At 38.2% G+C, this 21,545-nt stretch overlaps 2 protein-coding genes across 2 annotated transcripts in view; both read right to left on the bottom strand.

Moving 5' to 3' along the window:
- LOC133622960 (arrestin domain-containing protein 3-like) overlaps positions 1-11,906 on the bottom strand; it is a 28,882-nt gene extending 16,976 nt beyond the window's left edge. Inside the window, exons 1-3 of the mRNA XM_061985819.1 lie at positions 11,651-11,906; positions 1,064-1,121; positions 841-988 (exon numbers count right to left, since the gene is read on the bottom strand). Of these exons, the coding sequence (XP_061841803.1) occupies positions 841-988; positions 1,064-1,121; positions 11,651-11,906 (462 nt within the window). The remainder of the gene's footprint in view (positions 1-840; positions 989-1,063; positions 1,122-11,650) is intronic.
- Positions 11,907-15,770: 3,864 nt separating this feature from the next.
- LOC133623383 (arrestin domain-containing protein 3-like) overlaps positions 15,771-21,545 on the bottom strand; it is an 18,622-nt gene continuing 12,847 nt past the window's right edge. Inside the window, exon 6 of the mRNA XM_061986640.1 lies at positions 15,771-20,251. Coding sequence (XP_061842624.1) covers positions 19,682-20,251 — 570 coding nt within the window. The 3' untranslated portion in view covers positions 15,771-19,681. The remainder of the gene's footprint in view (positions 20,252-21,545) is intronic.

Below are 21,545 nucleotides of genomic sequence, written 5' to 3'. Positions count from 1 at the left end.
TTTGGGAGAAAAAAAATGTATGTACTCCATGTAATCGCAAATGATGTTAAATAAATATTGTCTAATTATGCAAAAATATATTATCAAACATTCAAACCAGTTTTTAAAGAGAAATACATACTAATAATAATAATGATTTCAAAGCAAGTTATCCATCAAATTGTGCAATGTAAAAGTAGCAATAGATTTCATGGTAAAATTGTGAAATTTACTGTCTTTTTTACAGCATTTTTCTCTAAATGAAAAAAAAGTACTTATTTTTACTGTAATAAACTGGTGCAGTTTTGGCATTTACAGTAGTTGTGGATTTGCAGTAAAAAAAATTAAAAAAAATTAAATAAAAAAAATGGCAGTTCAGGTGCCAACATTTTTTTTCTGTATAATTGCATTTTTTTTTTTTAATTTACAGTAAGAAAACAAATGTAAATTTTACAGTAAAATTCTGGCAACTGAGCTGCCTTTTTTTTTTTTTTTTTTTTTTACCATAAAAACAGCAGTACTGTTTTTCCATTTACAGTAATATACACTAAATTTTGAGGTGAAATTATTGCAACTTACCATTTTTTTCCCCATTTTAGTTTAAAAAAAATCTACAAATAAAATACATAAACAAATTGTGTAATAATAGTATTCACTGTGAGAAGCGGCCCTCTGGGGCCAAACGTAACTGCGATGTGGCCCTCAGTGAAAACGACTTTGACACCACTGTTTTAAACAGTACTCTGAGTTATTTTTTGATGCCATCGGATTTGTCTGTGTGACGTCATTACCCTTAATATCGGTCCGATAACTATCGTGCATCCCTAAGTAGAATCTCGACACAAACAGATGTGGTATTACCATGGTTTGGTCAGGCTGTGGAAAGTACTTAGCAGCAAATTTTAGTTCTTTTTGCACATATGTAGGCATATGCCAGCTGCGGGAGATCCGCGCTTCGAGGGTGTAAACAATCTTTCCGCTGTACCCACTGAAGGCTGATGGCCAGTCCCTGGAGGTGCAGAGGAGTTTGGAAAATGTGAACATTTGCACAAATCAAAACAACAGAGACAAACTGACTACTCACCCCTCTGGGATTTTAAGCGTGAATTTATAGGAATGATCACCTTTGGAAATTTCTGTGCCTGCAAAAAGAACAATAATAAAAAAAAGTTTATTTACTCAACTGCAGAGAATACTAGGTGTTTATTAGGGGTTAGGCATGTATGGGGGACAGGCAGTGCCTCTAAATATGTAAAATATTTATGGCTGTCAAACGGTTAAAACATTTAACGATGCAGCACCAACCAGCACAAATGTAGCACAAATAAGCAGGGACAAGTTGGGAGGGCTGGTTATGATGAATAATAACACATCCATAACATGACAACTATAAGAGTAAGACAAGCTTGTGGGGGATTTTGACAAGTTGGGGGGGTTGTTTATGAAAAATAACACGTCAGTAACACAAAAACTATAATAGGTAGACCAGGGGTCCCCAAACTCCGGCCCGCCAGGGTCCAAAGTCCGGCCAGCGGGAAGTCCCAAGTTAAAAAAAAATAATAATAATAATTTTTTTGTATTATTATTTTTTTTTAAATATGTCCTTTCTAATCCATTTTCTACCGCTTGTTACTCTCAGCGTCTAATCATTTTGTCTAAAAATGCATTTTCCCATCGATAACATGACATCTTCACGCTCGGAATATATATACAGCCCGGCCCCCGGCCAATCTTTTTTAACCCAATACGGCCCCTGAGTCAAAAAGTTTGGGGCCTGAGCTAGACACAAAAAATAACAAAAATGCAGCACCAACCAGCACAAATGTAGCACAAATAAGCAGAGACACGTTGCGGGGGCTGGTTATGAATAATAACACATCCATAACATGACAACTATAAGAGTAAGACAAACATGTTTTGCAGCACAAACTAGCACAAATGTAGCACATACAAATGGAGACAAGCTTGGGAGGATTTTGACAAGTTGGGGGGAGGAGTGGAGGGCTGGTTATGAATTATAACACATCAATAACATCAAAAGTGTAATATTGTCGTTAGACAAACATTTTTTGCAGCACAATAAACCAGCACAAACGAATGGAGACAGACTTGGGGGGATTTTGACAAGTTGGGGCAGTTATTTATGAAAAAATAACACATCAGTAACACAAAAACTATAATATAAATAATAATAAAAAAATTGCAGCACCAACCAGCACAAATGTAGCACAAATCAGAATCAGAATCAGAATCAGAATCGTTTTATTGCCATTGTTTGAGAACGGGTTCACAAACTAGGAATTTTTCTTGGTGCAATCATGCAACATAAAACACAGATTTGGTAATATCAAGAGCTGTAACTGAGCTATCAGATCTTGTTATAGACTTAGAAGGATTTCTAGGGAGCGACTGTTAGGAGTTATTGTTCATGTGCCTGATGGCCGAGGGGAAAAAACTGTTCAGGTGGCGGAAGGTGTGGGTCTGGATGGACCGTAGTCTCCTGCCTGAGGGGAGAGGGGAGAATAGTTTGTGTCCAGGGTGAGAAGAGTCAGCTGTGATCCGACCCACACGCCTCCTGGTCCTGGAGGAGAACAAGTCCTGGAGGGAAGGGAGCTTGCAGCCAATCACCTTCTCAGCAGCACGTACCATGCGCTGCAGGCGATGCTTATCCTGGACTGTTGCGCCTGGGAACCACACGGTGATGGAGGAGGTGAGAATGGACTCGATGATGGCTGAGTAAAACTGCACCAGCATCTCGGTCGGCACCTTAAGTTTCCTCAGCTGCCGCAGGAAGTACATCCTCTGCTGGGCCATCTTGATGAGGGAGCTGATGGTCAGCTCCCACTTGAGGTCTTGAGTGATGGTGGTGCCCAAAAAACGGAAGGAGTCCACAATGGAGACGGGGGTGAAGAGTCAATCAGGGTGAGTGGGGATGGTGGGGCTGTGACTTTCCTGAAGTCCATGATCATCTCCACTGTTTTCTGGGCGTTCAGCTCCAGGTTGTTGAGGTTGCACCAGTACGCCAGCCGGTCCACCTCTCTCCTGTAGGCGGACTCATCGCCATCCGAGATGAGCCCGATGAGGGTAGTGTTGTCCGCAAACTTGATCAGTTTTACGGACTGGTGACTTGAGGTGCAGCAGTTTGTGTACAGGGAGAAGAGCCAGGGGGAGAGTACACAGCCCTGAGGAGTACCAGTGTTCGTGGTTCGACTGTCCGAGACAATATTCCCAAGCCGCACGTGCTGTCTTCGGTCTGTCAGGAAGTCATTGATCCAACTGCAGAGGGAGTCGGGCACGCTGAGCTGGTAGAGCTTGTCTCGTAACAGTCCAGGGAGGATGGTGTTGAAGGCAGAGCTGAAGTCCACAAACAGGATCCTAGCATAGGTTCCTGGGGAGTCCAGATGCTCCAGGATGAAGTGGAGGGTCAGGTTCACTGCATCATCCACATACCTGTTGGCTCTGTAGGCGAACTGCAATGGGTCCAGGAGGGGGGCGGTGATGTCTTTGAGGTGGGACAGGACCAAGCGCTCAAACGACTTCATGACCACAGACGTCAGTGCAATCGGCCTGTAGTCATTAAGTCCTGTGATCCGTGCTTTCTTGCGGACAGGGACAATAAGCAGAACAAGTTGCGGGGGCTGGTTATGAATAATAACACATCCATAACATGACAACTATAAAAGTAAGACAAACATGTTTTGCAGCACAAATGTAGCACAAACGAATGGAGGCAAGCTTGGGGGGATTTTCACAAGTTTGGGGGGGGGGGGGGGATTATAACACATCAATAACATCAACATTATAATATTGTCATTAGACAAACAATTTTTGCAGCACAAACCAGCACAAATGAATGGAGACAGGCTTGGGAGGATTTGGACAAGTTGGGGCGGTTGTTTATGAAAAATAACACATCAGTAACACAAAAACTAAAATAGCTAGACAAAAAAATAAATAAATTGCAGCACCAACCAGCACAAATGTAGCACAAATAAGCAGGGACAAGTTGGGGGGCTGGTTATGAATAATAACACATCCATAACATGACAATTGTAAGAGTAAGAAAAACATGTTTTGCAGCACAAACTAGCACAAATGTAGCACAAATAACCAGGGACAAGTTGGGGGGATGGTTATGAAAAATAACACATCCATAACATGACAACGGTAAGAGCAAGACAAACATGTTTTGCAGCACAAACTAGCACAAATATGGCACAAACGAATGGAGACAGACTTGGGGGGATTTTGACAAGTTGGGGCGGTTGTTTATGAAAAATAACACATCAGTAACACAAAAACTAAAATAGCTAGACAAAAAAATAAATACATTGCAGCACCAACCAGCACAAATGTAGCACAAATAAGCAGGGACAAGTTGGGGGGCTGGTTATGAATAATAACACATCCATAACATGACAACTGCAAGAGTAAGACAAACATGTTTTGCAGCCCAAACTAGCACAAATGTAGCACAAATAAGCAGGGACAAGTTGGGGGGCTGGTTATGAATAATAACACATCCATAACATGACAACTGCAAGAGTAAGACAAACATGTTTTGCAGCCCAAACTAGCACAAATGTAGCACAAATAAGCAGGGACAAGTTGAGGAGCTGGTTATGAATAACAACACATCCATAACATGACAATTGTAAGAGTAAGACAAACATGTTTTGCAGCACAAACTAGCACAAATGTAGCACAAACGAATGGAGACAGACTTGGGGGGATTTTGACAAGTTGGGGCGGTTGTTTATGAAAAATAACACATCAGTAACACAAAAACTAAAATAGCTAGACAAAAAAAAAAAAAAATTGCAGCACCAACCAGCACAAATGTAGCACAAATAAGCAGGGACAAGTTGAGGGGCTGGTTATGAATAATAACACATCCATAACATGACAATTGTAAGAGTAAGACAAACATGTTTTGCAGCACAAACTAGCACAAATGTAGCACAAATAAGCAGGGACAAGTTGGGGGGATGGTTATGAAAAATAACACATCCATAACATGACAACGGTAAGAGTAAGACAAACATGTTTTGCAGCACAAACTAGCACAAATGTAGCACAAATAAGCAGGGACAAGTTGAGGGGCTGGTTATGAATAATAACACATCCATAACATGACAATTGTAAGAGTAAGACAAACATGTTTTGCAGCACAAACTAGCACAAATGTAGCACAAATAAGCAGGGACAAGTTGAGGGGCTGGTTATGAATAATAACACATCCATAACATGACAATTGTAAGAGTAAGACAAACATGTTTTGCAGCACAAACTAGCACAAATGTAGCACAAATAACCAGGGACAAGTTGGGGGGATGGTTATGAAAAATAACACATCCATAACATGACAACGGTAAGAGTAAGACAAACATGTTTTGCAGCACAAACTAGCACAAATATAGCACAAACGAATGGAGACAGACTTGGGGGGATTTTGACAAGTTGGGGCGGTTGTTTATGAAAAATAACACATCAGTAACACAAAAACTAAAATAGCTAGACAAAAAAAAAATTGCAGCACCAACCAGCACAAATGTAGCACAAATAAGCAGGGACAAGTTGGGGGGCTGGTTATGAATAATAACACATCCATAACATGACAATTGTAAGAGTAAGACAAACATGTTTTGCAGCACAAACTAGCACAAATATAGCACAAACGAATGGAGACAGACTTGGGGGGATTTTGACAAGTTGGGGCGGTTGTTTATGAAAAATAACACATCAGTAACACAAAAACTAAAATAGCTAGACAAAAAAAAAAATTGCAGCACCACCCAGCACAAATGTAGCACAAATAAGCAGGGACAAGTTGGGGGGCTGGTTATGAATAATAACACATCCATAACATGACAACTGCAAGAGTAAGACAAACATGTTTTGCAGCACAAACTAGCACAAATGTAGCACAAACGAATGGAGACAAGCTTGGGGGGATTTGGACAAGTTGGGGCGGTTGTTTATAAAAAAAATAACACATCAGTAACACAAAAACTAAAATAGCTGGACAAAAAAATAAATAAATTGCAGCACCAACCAGCACAAACGTAGCACAAATAAGCAGGGACAAGTTGGGGGGGGACTGGTTATGAATAATAACACATCCATAACATGACCACTGTAAGAGTAAGACAAACATGTTTTGCAGCACAAACTAGCACAAATGTAGCACAAACGAATGGAGACAAGCTTGGAGGGATTTTGACAAGTTGGGGGGGTGGGGGGGGGGGGGTGTTTATGAAAAATAACAAAAACTATAATAGTTAGACAAAAAAATAAATACATTGCAGCACCAACCAGCACAAATGTAGCACAAATAAGCAGGGACAAGTTGGGGGGACTGGTTATGAATAATAACACATCCATAACATGACAATTGTAAGAGTAAGACAAACATGTTTTGCAGCACAAACTAGCACAAATATAGCACAAACGAATGGAGACAGACTTGGGGGGATTTTGACAAGTTGGGGCGGTTGTTTATGAAAAATAACACATCAGTAACACAAAAACTAAAATAGCTAGACAAAAAAAAAAATTGCAGCACCACCCAGCACAAATGTAGCACAAATAAGCAGGGACAAGTTGGGGGGCTGGTTATGAATAATAACACATCCATAACATGACAACTGCAAGAGTAAGACAAACATGTTTTGCAGCCCAAACTAGCACAAATGTAGCACAAATAAGCAGGGACAAGTTGGGGGGCTGGTTATGAATAATAACACATCCATAACATGACAACTGTAAGAGTAAGACAAAGATGTTTTGCAGCACAAACTAGCACAAATGTAGCACAAACGAATGGAGACAGACTTGGGGGGGATTTTGACAAGTTGGGGCGGTTGTTTATGAAAAATAACACATCAGTAACACAAAAACTAAAATAGCTAGACAAAAAAATAAATACATTGCAGCACCAACCAGCACAAATGTAGCACAAATAAGCAGGGACAAGTTGAGGGGCTGGTTATGAATAATAACACATCCATAACATGACCACTGTAAGAGTAAGACAAACATGTTTTGCAGCACAAACTAGCACAAATGTAGCACAAACGAATGGAGACAAGCTTGGGGGGATTTGGACAAGTTGGGGCGGTTGTTTATAAAAAAATAACACATCAGTAACACAAAAACTAAAATAGCTAGACAAAAAAAAAAATTGCAGCACCACCCAGCACAAATGTAGCACAAATAAGCAGGGACAAGTTGGGGGGCTGGTTATGAATAATAACACATCCATAACATGACAACTGCAAGAGTAAGACAAACATGTTTTGCAGCCCAAACTAGCACAAATGTAGCACAAATAAGCAGGGACAAGTTGGGGGGCTGGTTATGAATAATAACACATCCATAACATGACAACTGTAAGAGTAAGACAAAGATGTTTTGCAGCACAAACTAGCACAAATGTAGCACAAACGAATGGAGACAGACTTGGGGGGGATTTTGACAAGTTGGGGCGGTTGTTTATGAAAAATAACACATCAGTAACACAAAAACTAAAATAGCTAGACAAAAAAATAAATACATTGCAGCACCAACCAGCACAAATGTAGCACAAATAAGCAGGGACAAGTTGAGGGGCTGGTTATGAATAATAACACATCCATAACATGACCACTGTAAGAGTAAGACAAACATGTTTTGCAGCACAAACTAGCACAAATGTAGCACAAACGAATGGAGACAAGCTTGGGGGGATTTGGACAAGTTGGGGCGGTTGTTTATAAAAAAATAACACATCAGTAACACAAAAACTAAAATAGCTAGACAAAAAAAAAAATTGCAGCACCACCCAGCACAAATGTAGCACAAATAAGCAGGGACAAGTTGGGGGGCTGGTTATGAATAATAACACATCCATAACATGACAACTGCAAGAGTAAGACAAACATGTTTTGCAGCCCAAACTAGCACAAATGTAGCACAAATAAGCAGGGACAAGTTGGGGGGCTGGTTATGAATAATAACACATCCATAACATGACAACTGTAAGAGTAAGACAAAGATGTTTTGCAGCACAAACTAGCACAAATGTAGCACAAACGAATGGAGACAAGCTTGGGGGGATTTGGACAAGTTGGGGCGGTTGTTTATAAAAAATAACACATCAGTAACACAAAAACTAAAATAGCTGGACAAAAAAATAAATAAATTGCAGCACCAACCAGCACAAATGTAGCACAAATAAGCAGGGACAAGTTGGGGGGGACTGGTTATGAATAATAACACATCCATAACATGACCACTGTAAGAGTAAGACAAACATGTTTTGCAGCACAAACTAGCACAAATGTAGCACAAATAACCAGGGACAAGTTGGGGGGATGGTTATGAAAAATAACACATCCATAACATGACAACGGTAAGAGTAAGACAAACATGTTTTGCAGCACAAACTAGCACAAATATAGCACAAACGAATGGAGACAGACTTGGGGGGATTTTGACAAGTTGGGGCGGTTGTTTATGAAAAATAACACATCAGTAACACAAAAACTAAAATAGCTAGACAAAAAAATAAATAAATTGCAGCACCAACCAGCACAAATGTAGCACAAATAAGCAGGGACAAGTTGGGGGGCTGGTTATGAATAATAACACATCCATAACATGACAATTGTAAGAGTAAGACAAACATGTTTTGCAGCACAAACTAGCACAAATGTAGCACAAATAACCAGGGACAAGTTGGGGGGATGGTTATGAAAAATAACACATCCATAACATGACAATGGTAAGAGTAAGACAAACATGTTTTGCAGCACAAACTAGCACAAATATAGCACAAACGAATGGAGACAGACTTGGGGGGATTTTGACAAGTTGGGGCGGTTGTTTATGAAAAATAACACATCAGTAACACAAAAACTAAAATAGCTAGACAAAAAAAAAATTGCAGCACCAACCAGCACAAATGTAGCACAAATAAGCAGGGACAAGTTGGGGGGCTGGTTATGAATAATAACACATCCATAACATGACAATTGTAAGAGTAAGACAAACATGTTTTGCAGCACAAACTAGCACAAATATAGCACAAACGAATGGAGACAGACTTGGGGGGATTTTGACAAGTTGGGGCGGTTGTTTATGAAAAATAACACATCAGTAACACAAAAACTAAAATAGCTAGACAAAAAAAAAAATTGCAGCACCACCCAGCACAAATGTAGCACAAATAAGCAGGGACAAGTTGGGGGGCTGGTTATGAATAATAACACATCCATAACATGACAACTGCAAGAGTAAGACAAACATGATTTGCAGCCCAAACTAGCACAAATGTAGCACAAATAAGCAGGGACAAGTTGGGGGGCTGGTTATGAATAATAACACATCCATAACATGACAACTGCAAGAGTAAGACAGACATGTTTTGCAGCCCAAACTAGCACAAATGTAGCACAAATAAGCAGGGACAAGTTGGGGGGCTGGTTATGAATAATAACACATCCATAACATGACAACTGTAAGAGTAAGACAAAGATGTTTTGCAGCACAAACTAGCACAAATGTAGCACAAACGAATGGAGACAAGCTTGGGGGGATTTGGACAAGTTGGGGCGGTTGTTTATAAAAAATAACACATCAGTAACACAAAAACTAAAATAGCTGGACAAAAAAATAAATAAATTGCAGCACCAACCAGCACAAATGTAGCACAAATAAGCAGGGACAAGTTGAGGGGCTGGTTATGAATAATAACACATCCATAACATGACAACTGCAAGAGTAAGACAAACATGTTTTGCAGCCCAAACTAGCACAAATGTAGCACAAATAAGCAGGGACAAGTTGGGGGGCTGGTTATGAATAATAACACATCCATAACATGACAATTGTAAGAGTAAGACAAACATGTTTTGCAGCACAAACTAGCACAAATATAGCACAAACGAATGGAGACAGACTTGGGGGGATTTTGACAAGTTGGGGCGGTTGTTTATGAAAAATAACACATCAGTAACACAAAAACTAAAATAGCTAGACAAAAAAAAAAAATTGCAGCACCACCCAGCACAAATGTAGCACAAATAAGCAGGGACAAGTTGGGGGGCTGGTTATGAATAATAACACATCCATAACATGACAACTGCAAGAGTAAGACAAACATGTTTTGCAGCCCAAACTAGCACAAATGTAGCACAAACGAATGGAGACAAGCTTGGGGGGATTTGGACAAGTTGGGGCGGTTGTTTATAAAAAAATAACACATCAGTAACACAAAAACTAAAATAGCTGGACAAAAAAATAAATAAATTGCAGCACCAACCAGCACAAACGTAGCACAAATAAGCAGGGACAAGTTGGGGGGGGACTGGTTATGAATAATAACACATCCATAACATGACCACTGTAAGAGTAAGACAAACATGTTTTGCAGCACAAACTAGCACAAATGTAGCACAAACGAATGGAGACAAGCTTGGAGGGATTTTGACAAGTTGGGGGGGTGGGGGGGGTGGGGGTTGTTTATGAAAAATAACAAAAACTATAATAGTTAGACAAAAAAATAAATACATTGCAGCACCAACCAGCACAAATGTAGCACAAATAAGCAGGGACAAGTTGGGGGGCTGGTTATGAATAATAACACATCCATAACATGACAATTGTAAGAGTAAGACAAACATGTTTTGCAGCACAAACTAGCACAAATATAGCACAAACGAATGGAGACAGACTTGGGGGGATTTTGACAAGTTGGGGCGGTTGTTTATGAAAAATAACACATCAGTAACACAAAAACTAAAATAGCTAGACAAAAAAAAAAATTGCAGCACCACCCAGCACAAATGTAGCACAAATAAGCAGGGACAAGTTGGGGTCCGGTTATGAATAATAACACATCCATAACATGACAACTGCAAGAGTAAGACAAACATGTTTTGCAGCCCAAACTAGCACAAATGTAGCACAAACGAATGGAGACAAGCTTGGGGGGATTTGGACAAGTTGGGGCGGTTGTTTATAAAAAAATAACACATCAGTAACACAAAAACTAAAATAGCTGGACAAAAAAATAAATAAATTGCAGCACCAACCAGCACAAACGTAGCACAAATAAGCAGGGACAAGTTGGGGGGGACTGGTTATGAATAATAACACATCCATAACATGACCACTGTAAGAGTAAGACAAACATGTTTTGCAGCACAAACTAGCACAAATGTAGCACAAACGAATGGAGACAAGCTTGGAGGGATTTTGACAAGTTGGGGGGGTGGGGGGGGGGGGGGGGGGTTGTTTATGAAAAATAACAAAAACTATAATAGTTAGACAAAAAAATAAATACATTGCAGCACCAACCAGCACAAATGTAGCACAAATAAGCAGAGACAAGTTGGGGGGCTGGTTATGAATAATAACACATCCATAACATGACAACTACAAGAGTAAGACAAACATTTTAAAGCACAAATTAATGCAGTGTTATTTTTTTAGTTTGTAACGACTTCACAGAGGTCAAGTTCTGGTGTGAATGGCCTATCAGTAAAAGACATGAAGAAGAGGAAGGATTAAATATGAGCAAGGAACATGAGCTATCTTGTTAAACATGTCTGAAAGAAAGAAATATTAACAAGTAGGTAAAAAAACATGACACATAATCTAAATGCCAAAACTACTATTTTAGACTTACCTTTATCATTCTTTTCAACAAAATATTTCTTGTCCTTGAAGTATTTCCTGTGCGAGGTATAGGATCGTCTATCGTTGCCAACAGTTTCTCTCCAGTGCACGTGCGCTTCTCCATTGACCTTCACCTTGAAGCTCTTCACTTTGGTGTCTTTGGTCAAAGTGAAAGAAACGCATCCGGTGACGGTGTCCCCGCTGGAAAAGAAGCCTGCTCTGTTGGGAGCCTCGTAAATGAGCGCCAGATCTTTGATTGGAGACATTTCAGCAGTGCTCGGGGAAATGAGGAATTATAGCTCAAAGGTGAAAAAGAGTCACCTGTACAGGTAGAAAATGCCTTCCTGTTTCGCAGTGGAGCTGATAGGTTGAGTCATAAATGTATGCACCCTGCACCTGGTGTGACGAGTATGTATATTGTAGTCGCCTGAGCTTCTGTTGACATTATAGACAACGCCCTCTTACATAATGTGTTGCAAGACCTGGGATAATTACAATAAAATACTATTCTGTGGTAATGTTTTTTTAATGGTCACAAATCACATATTTACTGCATGGAGTGTCAAGTGGGACAACTATAATTAAATAAATACATATTTAAATACTTATGCAACATTATTTAATTGATTATAATTTGAATTATTACACAAATGTGTCATTATTTAATTATAGTTGGAATGAAATACACAAATGTACCGAAATATGTCATTATTTAACTATAATTTCAATTAATTACATACATGTGTTATTAAATGTGTCATTATTTAACTATAATTTGAATTAAATACACAAATGTACCTAAATATGTCATAATTTAATTAATTATAATTTGATTTAAGCACCCCCGTGACCCTGAAAAGGACAAGCGGTCGAAAATGGATGGATGGATAAATTAAATACATAAATGTGTCATTAATGAACTATAATTGGAATTAAATACACAAATGTACCTAAATGTATTATTATTTCAATTAAATAAATACATGTGTTATTAAATGTGTCATTATAATTTAATTATAATTTGTAATAAATACACAAATGTACTTAGTTTCATTATTTGCTCAACCATAATTTTAATTAAATACATGAATGCGTTATTAAATGTGTTAGAAATTATAAATGAAACTAAATGCAAAAATGTACCTAAACGTTTCATTAAATATTTAATGATAATGTGAATTAAATACAAACATGTGTTATTTAATGTGTCACTAACTATAATTGGAATTAAATACACACATTGTATCATTATTTGATCAGTTATAATTTGAATTAAATACATAAATGTGTGGAAAAAATGTGTCATTAATAAATTATGATTGGAATACACAAATGTGTTTAGAATATATTTAATGGAAAGGTGCATTTCATTACGTAAAATTTCAACAATTATTTGAGTAATTATTATCCTCATTAATTATTTTTGAATGTCTCCAGTTGTTTATTGACAAATAAATAGTACATTTGCAGCAAAACAACAGTGCTGTTTGTTATTTTGACTCACACATGTAGTTATATAGGAACACTAATAGTTTCTCTATATAATCCACACCAAATGGTGAAGCACAATAAAATTATTGCTTTGCCCGGAATTTAATTATATCGAAAAAAAAAGTACCTATTGTAATGTCCAGCAGCAAAGCCTTTACACCAAGTACCACTGCAAAAACATTTTTGCTTCATAGGTACTCTTTTTACTACTTCTGTTGACAATAACAGTTTATTTGTGAGAATATTTGTCTTCTAATCTGAGGTTGTTGGTGTGTGTTATATCAGTGAATATTTAATTTGTGTTAATACATGTGTATGATTATTTAATACATGTACGTCTGTAATATCATTTCAAATAATTTGCCAGCAGCACCATGTCTTATCATACTGCACACAAACGAGAAACTAGTTTGGAGGGGACAGTAATAATGAGTAGAAGTAAATTAATTTGGACATTTACACAAATATATCACAGTAAAATACATCACTGTAAAAACAGCAGCACGTTAGATTTTATAGTCCAATGACACAAACATGTGGCAACAGAGCAAAGTTCACAAAATAAATACAATAACACTGTTGTGTAAAATAGTAATACAAATGCTATGTTGATTTTATAGTAATTGTTGTATAAATGCTATATGCTTATGTTTCATATAAAAGTGTTTTCTTAGTCGTGTGGTGAATGAAAAGATAGCTGGACATGACACAAGAAAGTGTGCAAAAAAACCTTGAAGAAGTTGTGTTACATTTTGACTACAAATTCCATCCCCAACGTGTACAGGCATATTGGTTCCATTTGTTTAGATCACGGGTGTCCAAACTACTAATTGGCCCGTGTCTATAAAAGTCTATAAAATCCGCTTCACCTCCCTGATACCGAAGTACATGTCAAACTACTTCCTTAACGTAAATGACCGCCATAACCACAACACCAGGGGGAGCTCCACTAACCACGTTAAACCCAGATTCCGAACTAACAAAGGTCTTAACTCATTCTCATTTTATGCCACATCAATGTGGAATGCGCTCCCAACAGGTATAAAAGAAAGTGCATCTCTATCCTCCTTCAAAACCGCAATAAAAGTTCACCTCCAGGCAGCTACAACCGTAAACTAACACCCTCCCCCGGATTGTTAATAATCAAATGTAAACAATCAAATGCAGATACTTTTTCTTATGCCTTCTGATCTCTCTCTCTGCTCACTACATGCTGTCCATATTTCTCTGTTCTCAATTGTTGATGACTGATAATAACAACCAAACCCCCCCCCCCCACCCCTCCACACCCCGGTTTGTAAATAATGTAAATAATTCAATGTGATGATCTTGTGTGATGACTGTATTATGATGATAGTATATATGATAGTATATATCTGTATCATGAATCAATCTAAGTGGACCCCGACTTAAACAAGTTGGAAAAACTTAAAAAATACACCCATTTGAAACAATTACAACGTATTCCTGTGCACTTAAGATGCGACTTTAAGGTTTTACTACTTACGTATAAAATACTACACGGTCTAGCTCCAGCCTATCTTACCGATTGTATTGTACCATATGTCCCGGCAAGAAATCTGCGTTCAAAGAACTCCGGCTTATTAGTGATTCCCAGAGCCCAAAAAAAGTCTGCGGGCTGTAGAGTGTTTTCTATTCGGGCTCCAGCACTATGGAATGCCCTCCCGGTAACAGTTAGAGATGCTACCTCAGTAGAAACATTTAAGTCCCATCTCAAAACTCATTTGTATACTCTAGCCTTTGAATAGCCCCCCTTTTTTAGACCAGTTGATCTGCCGTTTCTTTTCTTTTCTCCTCTGTTCCCCCCTATCCCTTGTGGAAGGGGAGACACACAGATCCGGTGGCCATGGATGGGGTGCTGGCTGTCCGGGGTCGGGACCCGGGGTGAACCGCTCGCCTGTATATCGGTTGGGAACATCTCTGCGCTGCTGACCCGTCTCCGCTCGGGATGGTTTCCTGCTGACCCCACTGTGGACTGGACTCTTACTGTTATGCTGGATCCACTATGGACTGGACTCTCACAATATTATGTTAGACCCACTCGACATCCATTGCATTCGGTCTCCCTAGAGGGGGGGGGGTTACCCACATATGCGGTCCTCTCCAAGGTTTCTCATAGTCATTCACATCGACGTCCCACTGGGGTGAGTTTTTCCTTGCCCTTATGTGGGCTATACCGAGGATGTCGTTGTGGCTTGTGCAGCCCTTTGAGACACTTGTGATTTAGGGCTATATAAATAAACATTGATTGATTGATTGATTGATGATGGGAAAAATGCAAAACACTCCACACTTATCCATGTTTGACGCATTTTAGTTGCTTGATATTTCTGATTGATTAGAAAACTTTAAGAAGGTCATCACAGAAGTAAACAAGGTAGAAGTCAGACTTTCACATACTCCTAATATCAAATTATAATAATTATATATCCATGATGCTAATATAATATGTATACATATATTTATAGGATATATATATACGTTTACATATAAGTATATAGATACACTCACTTTACATGCAGTCCTTATATATATATATATATATATATATATATATATATATATATATATATATATATATATATATATATATATATATATATATATATATATATATATATATATATAATGTATGTCAAGGTTTCTTTGGTTTATCCGTTATACAGTGCTCAATACAGAGGTAGAGCAGAATATACATTAGATCAGGAAAAAACAGAGGCTAAATCATACCTACAAGCCTGTTTCACAGGCTTGTAGGGATGATAGGTCAAATGTAGAGAATAATTTCGCCACACCTAGTGTGTGTGTGAAGATCATTGGTACTTTAACTTTAATATAGCCTCTGTGTTTTTTCCTGACCTAATGTATATATATATATATATATATATATATATATATATATATATATATATATATATATATATATATATATATATATATATATATATATACATATATATACTTACATTACATGCAGTCCATATATATATACATAGTTACTTGACATAATTTAGCCCAGTGTGGCCCCCAAGTCAAAAAGTTTGGACACCCCTGGTTTAGATTATAACACTTTTCTTTACCATAGGGAGACACCAGAAGGCTGCAGGGGAGGCACAGCAGTTTGGTAAAAATAAAATATATTTTTCCAAACCTGCAACTGTATCTTAAGTTGTGTCAATGGCAAAAAAAATAATTGTTTTTAACATAAAATTGTGCTACTAAAAATGTTTTTTTTTAACAGAGTTAGGTCGGTCCCAATCATATTAATTCTCACAATTATTGTCATTGAAATTGTGAATATTTTTGATTAATACCGTATCTCTAATGCAACTTCATTAAGATTTTTTTCCTTTTATTCATTTTCTTGTGTCATAATTTCCAGCAAACGATGCCTCACGACAGGGGTGTCCAAAGTGTGGCCCGGGGGTCATTTGCGGCCAACAGCTTATTTTTAAACGGCCCACAGCACATTTTAAAAATACAATTGTTAAAAAAACAAGGATTAAAACCCCACAAAACAGTGAAATAAAAGACCAAACAGGTGTAATGGAACAGAAAAAAAGTTGAAATGTCCACACTAATAACAAAAAACTGACTTTTCTTTCAAAAAGTGTTCATATTACACTGGTTTTAAAAGTTAGAAATATCAAAATGTCCCCCGCATCCTTTCATTTTTCAGTGTGTGACCCTCAGTGGAAACATTTTAGATACCTCTGCCTTAGAGCGTCAAAGCAGTACCAAAATCCTGGCCCGCTAAAAACACGTTGCAGAAAAGCCACACTAATTTAGCGTTGCAATGCGTAACGTCAATACCATGCCTGACAAAAAGACTTGAATGGAAACGGAAAGAGTCCGCCGTTTCGCATCCAGCGGAAATCCACGAACACTGTTTGCACTTGGGATGTGTTTCTCTGTTTCTTTTGGTATTTATATGTGTATACATAATGTGTCACAGGACAGAGTGGACATTTAAAGTGACCAATCGCAAAATTTAGGATGGATTTTACAGCACATTATTATATGTAGATCACAGGTGTCAAACTCAAGGCCCAGGGGCCAAATCTGGCCCGCCACAATATTTTATGTGGCCCGCGAAAGCCTAGAAATAATATGCGTTAATAAAATGTTTAATCTTTTCTTACTAAGTATATTTATTTCCCTTTTGACATTAAAAATCATGTACTGCATGCACTTGCATATCTTTTGAAATTCAATATATGACAATATATAATATAATCATTTATTCCAAAAATATTTTTTGGGCAAAAATAAAGATAAATATTGTACTTAAATGTCTGCTTGACTTAGGATTTCAAAACAAATTACCAAGCAAATTGTATACTGTAAAATTAAATTTTACGGTTAAATTCCGCCGACTGACTTTTTTTTTACTGTAAAATCAACTTTGGTGCTGTTTTTTTTCCATATAAAGACACTAAAACATAAAAAAACTAACAAAAAATAACATTAAAACAACAAGATTTTACGGTTAAAAAGAACCGGGCAACTCTGTTGCATGAATTTTACCGCTAAAAACAGTGGTATTGTTTTTCCATTCCATTCCATTTATTAAATTTTGTTTTATGCTGTAAAAAACAAAACAATATATTATTCATTGTTAAAAATGGCCCTGTGAGGGTAACCATAACTGTGATGTGACTCTCAATTAGCTATTCCTCGTCCTGCAGGGATGATACTCGTAAGAAATGTACTTTATCCGTCGCCATGGAGGCGAGGATTAGTGATTTAGAAGCAGCTAAACACTGCAGACTGTGGATGGATGTTAGCTGCTATTAAAGTTTGTATGCAATACATGTACTTTTTTTTGGTCAAAATGGAAAGAACAAATACGATTTGTAAGAAAAGTAAGAGCAATTTATTGACGCATTTTATTTCAAAGCTCTTGAGGGCCACATTAAACCATGTGGCGGGCCAGATCTGGCCTCCGGGCCTTAAGTTTGACACCTGTGGTGTAGAGCAGAATCAAAAAAATCACCTAATTAAATATTCAGACACAGTGTAACTGTTCAAAATGTGTTACCGTGGCCAAAAATATTAAATACACTTGTGAAATAAAACCATGGCCTTGTTTGTAATGAATACTTAGGCCTACTACGCGAGCCATGTCTTAAAGCACCTCTTCCTGAGGGCGTTTCAGTGTTATAACTTCACCTTTATCTTTAGTTTTTAAGCCAAAATGCATCCATTCTCCCTTTTCTGTTTACACACTGTGTCTGCTTGTAAGTACTCCGTGATTGTGCGCTGCTGAACATGCTCCTCCGTTCATAAAACCAGCAATGTCACGACGTGACAACACGCCGTCATGCCCAGGAACCGGTACCTCCGAGTATAGTACCGCTTTTGATTCATTAGTACCGCGATACTATACTAGTACCGGTATACCGTACAACCCTAGGACATACAAACAAGCATTTAATCAATCATCCATGTAGATGGTAAAAAGGATACTATAGTTTTAAAAAACATTTGTTTTTAATTCTAGCAACTGAGTTGCCATTTTATTACTGTAAAATCTATTGCCATTTTTAGAATGTCCAATTTGATGGATAACTTGCTTTGAAATCGGAAGTCAAGCCCATGTTTATTATTCTTTTATATTTATTTGTACTGTTAGTAATAATGATTAATTAATTAATTAATAATTATTAGTATTTATTATTATTATTATTATAATTATAATTACATGTAAATGAAAAAAACGGTAGTATAGGTTTTTTATTTTTTTATTCTGGCAACTGGAATGCCAGTTTTTCACTGTAAAAATCTATTGCCATTTTTACTGTACAATTTGGTCTGTAACTTGCTTTGAAATCATAAGTCAAGCATATATTTATTATTCTAATTTTTTATTTTAACTAACACAATTTTAAATTATATTTGTTCCATTATTCGATAATATTAAAGTTTGTATGCAATACATGTACTTTCTTTTGGGTCAAAATGGAAAGAACAAATACGATTTGTAAGAAAAGTAAGAGCAATTTATTGACGCATTTTATTTCAAAGCTCTTGAGGGCCACATTAAACCATGTGGCGGGCCAGATCTGGCCTCCGAGCCTTAAGTTTGACACTTGTGGTGTAGAGCAGAATCAAAAAATCACCTAATTAAATATTCAGACACAGTGTAACTGTTCAAAATTTCCAAAACTATTAAATACACTTGTTAGATAAAACCTCTGCCTTGTTTTTAATGAATACTTAGGCCTACTACGCTACTGTATTTGAATGTTGGTCATTATGGTGGGCGAGTGTTTTTTACACGCAAGAATGTTGGCACTGTTTGGACCCCATAATAGCTGTTAAACTACAACATAACGCATGAATACTTTGGACATTGTAAGGCAGGAATAAACACGACAAGGCCACTAAGGACGTGTAACTGTTAAAGCTGCCAATATCCTCAACTGGCCAAAGACAATTTTACAACCTAAAAAAAACGTTGCACATCAAAACAATCACATGCAAACATATCACTTAGCCTTTTGATGGTAGTGTGAATACTGCTTGGCTATTTGGCCTCTTCATTTGCAGCTGGTGGGAAAATAACCGAATAAGCCGGAGGAGGTTCATCCGAATGAGACAGGAAGTTGGTGCTCGTCGAATAAGAAGGCGGTTCGTACGCAGGAGCAGATGGGGCCGGGGCGAATACTGGTGGTGCGGACGGGTTTTGGCGGGTCAGTTGGGTGGGTGGACATGGATGAAACGCTGGAGAAGGTGCGTGAAATGCCGACGCATTCGGCGGAGGGTGGAGAACGCTCGATGATGAAGATACATATGGAGGGCCGTATGAAGAAGATCCTGGAGTGTTGTAACCCCATGCCATGGAAGCAGGCTGATTAGGATTCATGACCGGTGGGCGAGTAAATGGATTACCCGGGTAAGAAGGCGGGGGTGCTGAATATGCTCGGGCTGCTGGGGAGGCAGGATAACAAGGCACACTGGCTGCAGGAGGGAGGAAGTCGCTGTTGTGAGATGGCCCAAAATCACCAGGCTGAATACTGGACGTTAGTGCAGAAGGTATGATGATGATTGGGAGCTTGACCTCTGGGTCAAAGGCAAAACTGATATCCAAGTACACCTGAGGGGGGAAACACATCTCGTTACCTCAGAAATACCAAAACAATTACATGTCAGATAGAGTTCTACATGTGTACATAATAGGGATGATCTTGTTTAGTAAATGGGTTGTACTTGTATAGCGCTTTTCTACCTTCAAGGTACTCAAAGCGCTTTGACACTACTTCCACATTTACCCATTCACACACACATTCACACACTGATGGCGGGAGCTGCCATGCAAGGCGCTAACCAGCAGCCATCAGGAGCAAGGGTGAAGTGTCTTGCTCAGGACACAACGGACATGACGAGGTTGGTACTAGGTGGGGATTGAACCAGGGACCCTCGGGTTGCGCACGGCCACTCTCCCACTGCGCCACGCCGTCCCTGAAGTTACTAATGTCGCAAATGTGATGTCAGACAATCATCAGTCAAGATTAGAGTTGTCCCGATACCAACAGTTTGGTACCGGTACCAGTACCAAAATGTATTTTGATACTTTTCTAAATAAAGGGGACCTGTAGAAAATGGATAGATGGATGGATGGGTTCCCAATTTTTTTTTAAATTTTATTTAACGGGCATGACGCCGTGTCGTCACGTCGTGACATTGCCTGGTTTACGAGCAGAGGAGCATGTTCAGCAGCGCACAATCACGGAGTACTTACAAGCAGACACAGTGTGTAGACAGAAAAGGGAGAACGGACGCATTTTGGCCTAAAAACTGCAGATAAAGGTGAAGTTATAAAACTGAAACGTCCTCAGGAAGAGGTGCTTTAAGACACGGCTAGCTAGCTAGCGGCTAACATCTATCTGCAGTCGGCAGTGGTTTAGCTACTTCTAAATCCCTAATCCTCGCCTCCATGGCGACAAATAAAGTACGTTTCTTGCAAGTTCTTGGAAGACGAGGAATAGCTAAACATGCTTCACTATACACCGTAGCTCACCGGCGTCACAATGTAAACAAACGCCATGGGTGGATCTACACATGACATCTACTGTAATGACACCATGTACAGAAGCGTACCTACTTGATACTGCTATGATTACATCGATATTTTTTAGTATCACAAAATCTTTTTTTTTTTTTTTTTTTAATGTATATTATGTTTATAAACTCAGGAAATACGTCCCTGGACACATGAGGACTTTGAATATGACCAATGTATGATCTTGTAACATCTTGGTATCGGATCGATACCCAAATTGGCGGTATCATCCAAAACTAATGTAAAGTATCCAAACAACAGAAGAATGAGTGATTATTACACTTTGACAGAAGTGTAGATAGAACATGTTAAAACAGAAAGTAAGCAG

This window comes from Nerophis lumbriciformis, linkage group LG12 (assembly GCF_033978685.3).
Source record: "Nerophis lumbriciformis linkage group LG12, RoL_Nlum_v2.1, whole genome shotgun sequence".
NCBI classification, from domain to species: Eukaryota; Metazoa; Chordata; class Actinopteri; order Syngnathiformes; family Syngnathidae; genus Nerophis; species Nerophis lumbriciformis.
This window is presented reverse-complemented; position numbering and strand designations above follow the sequence as displayed.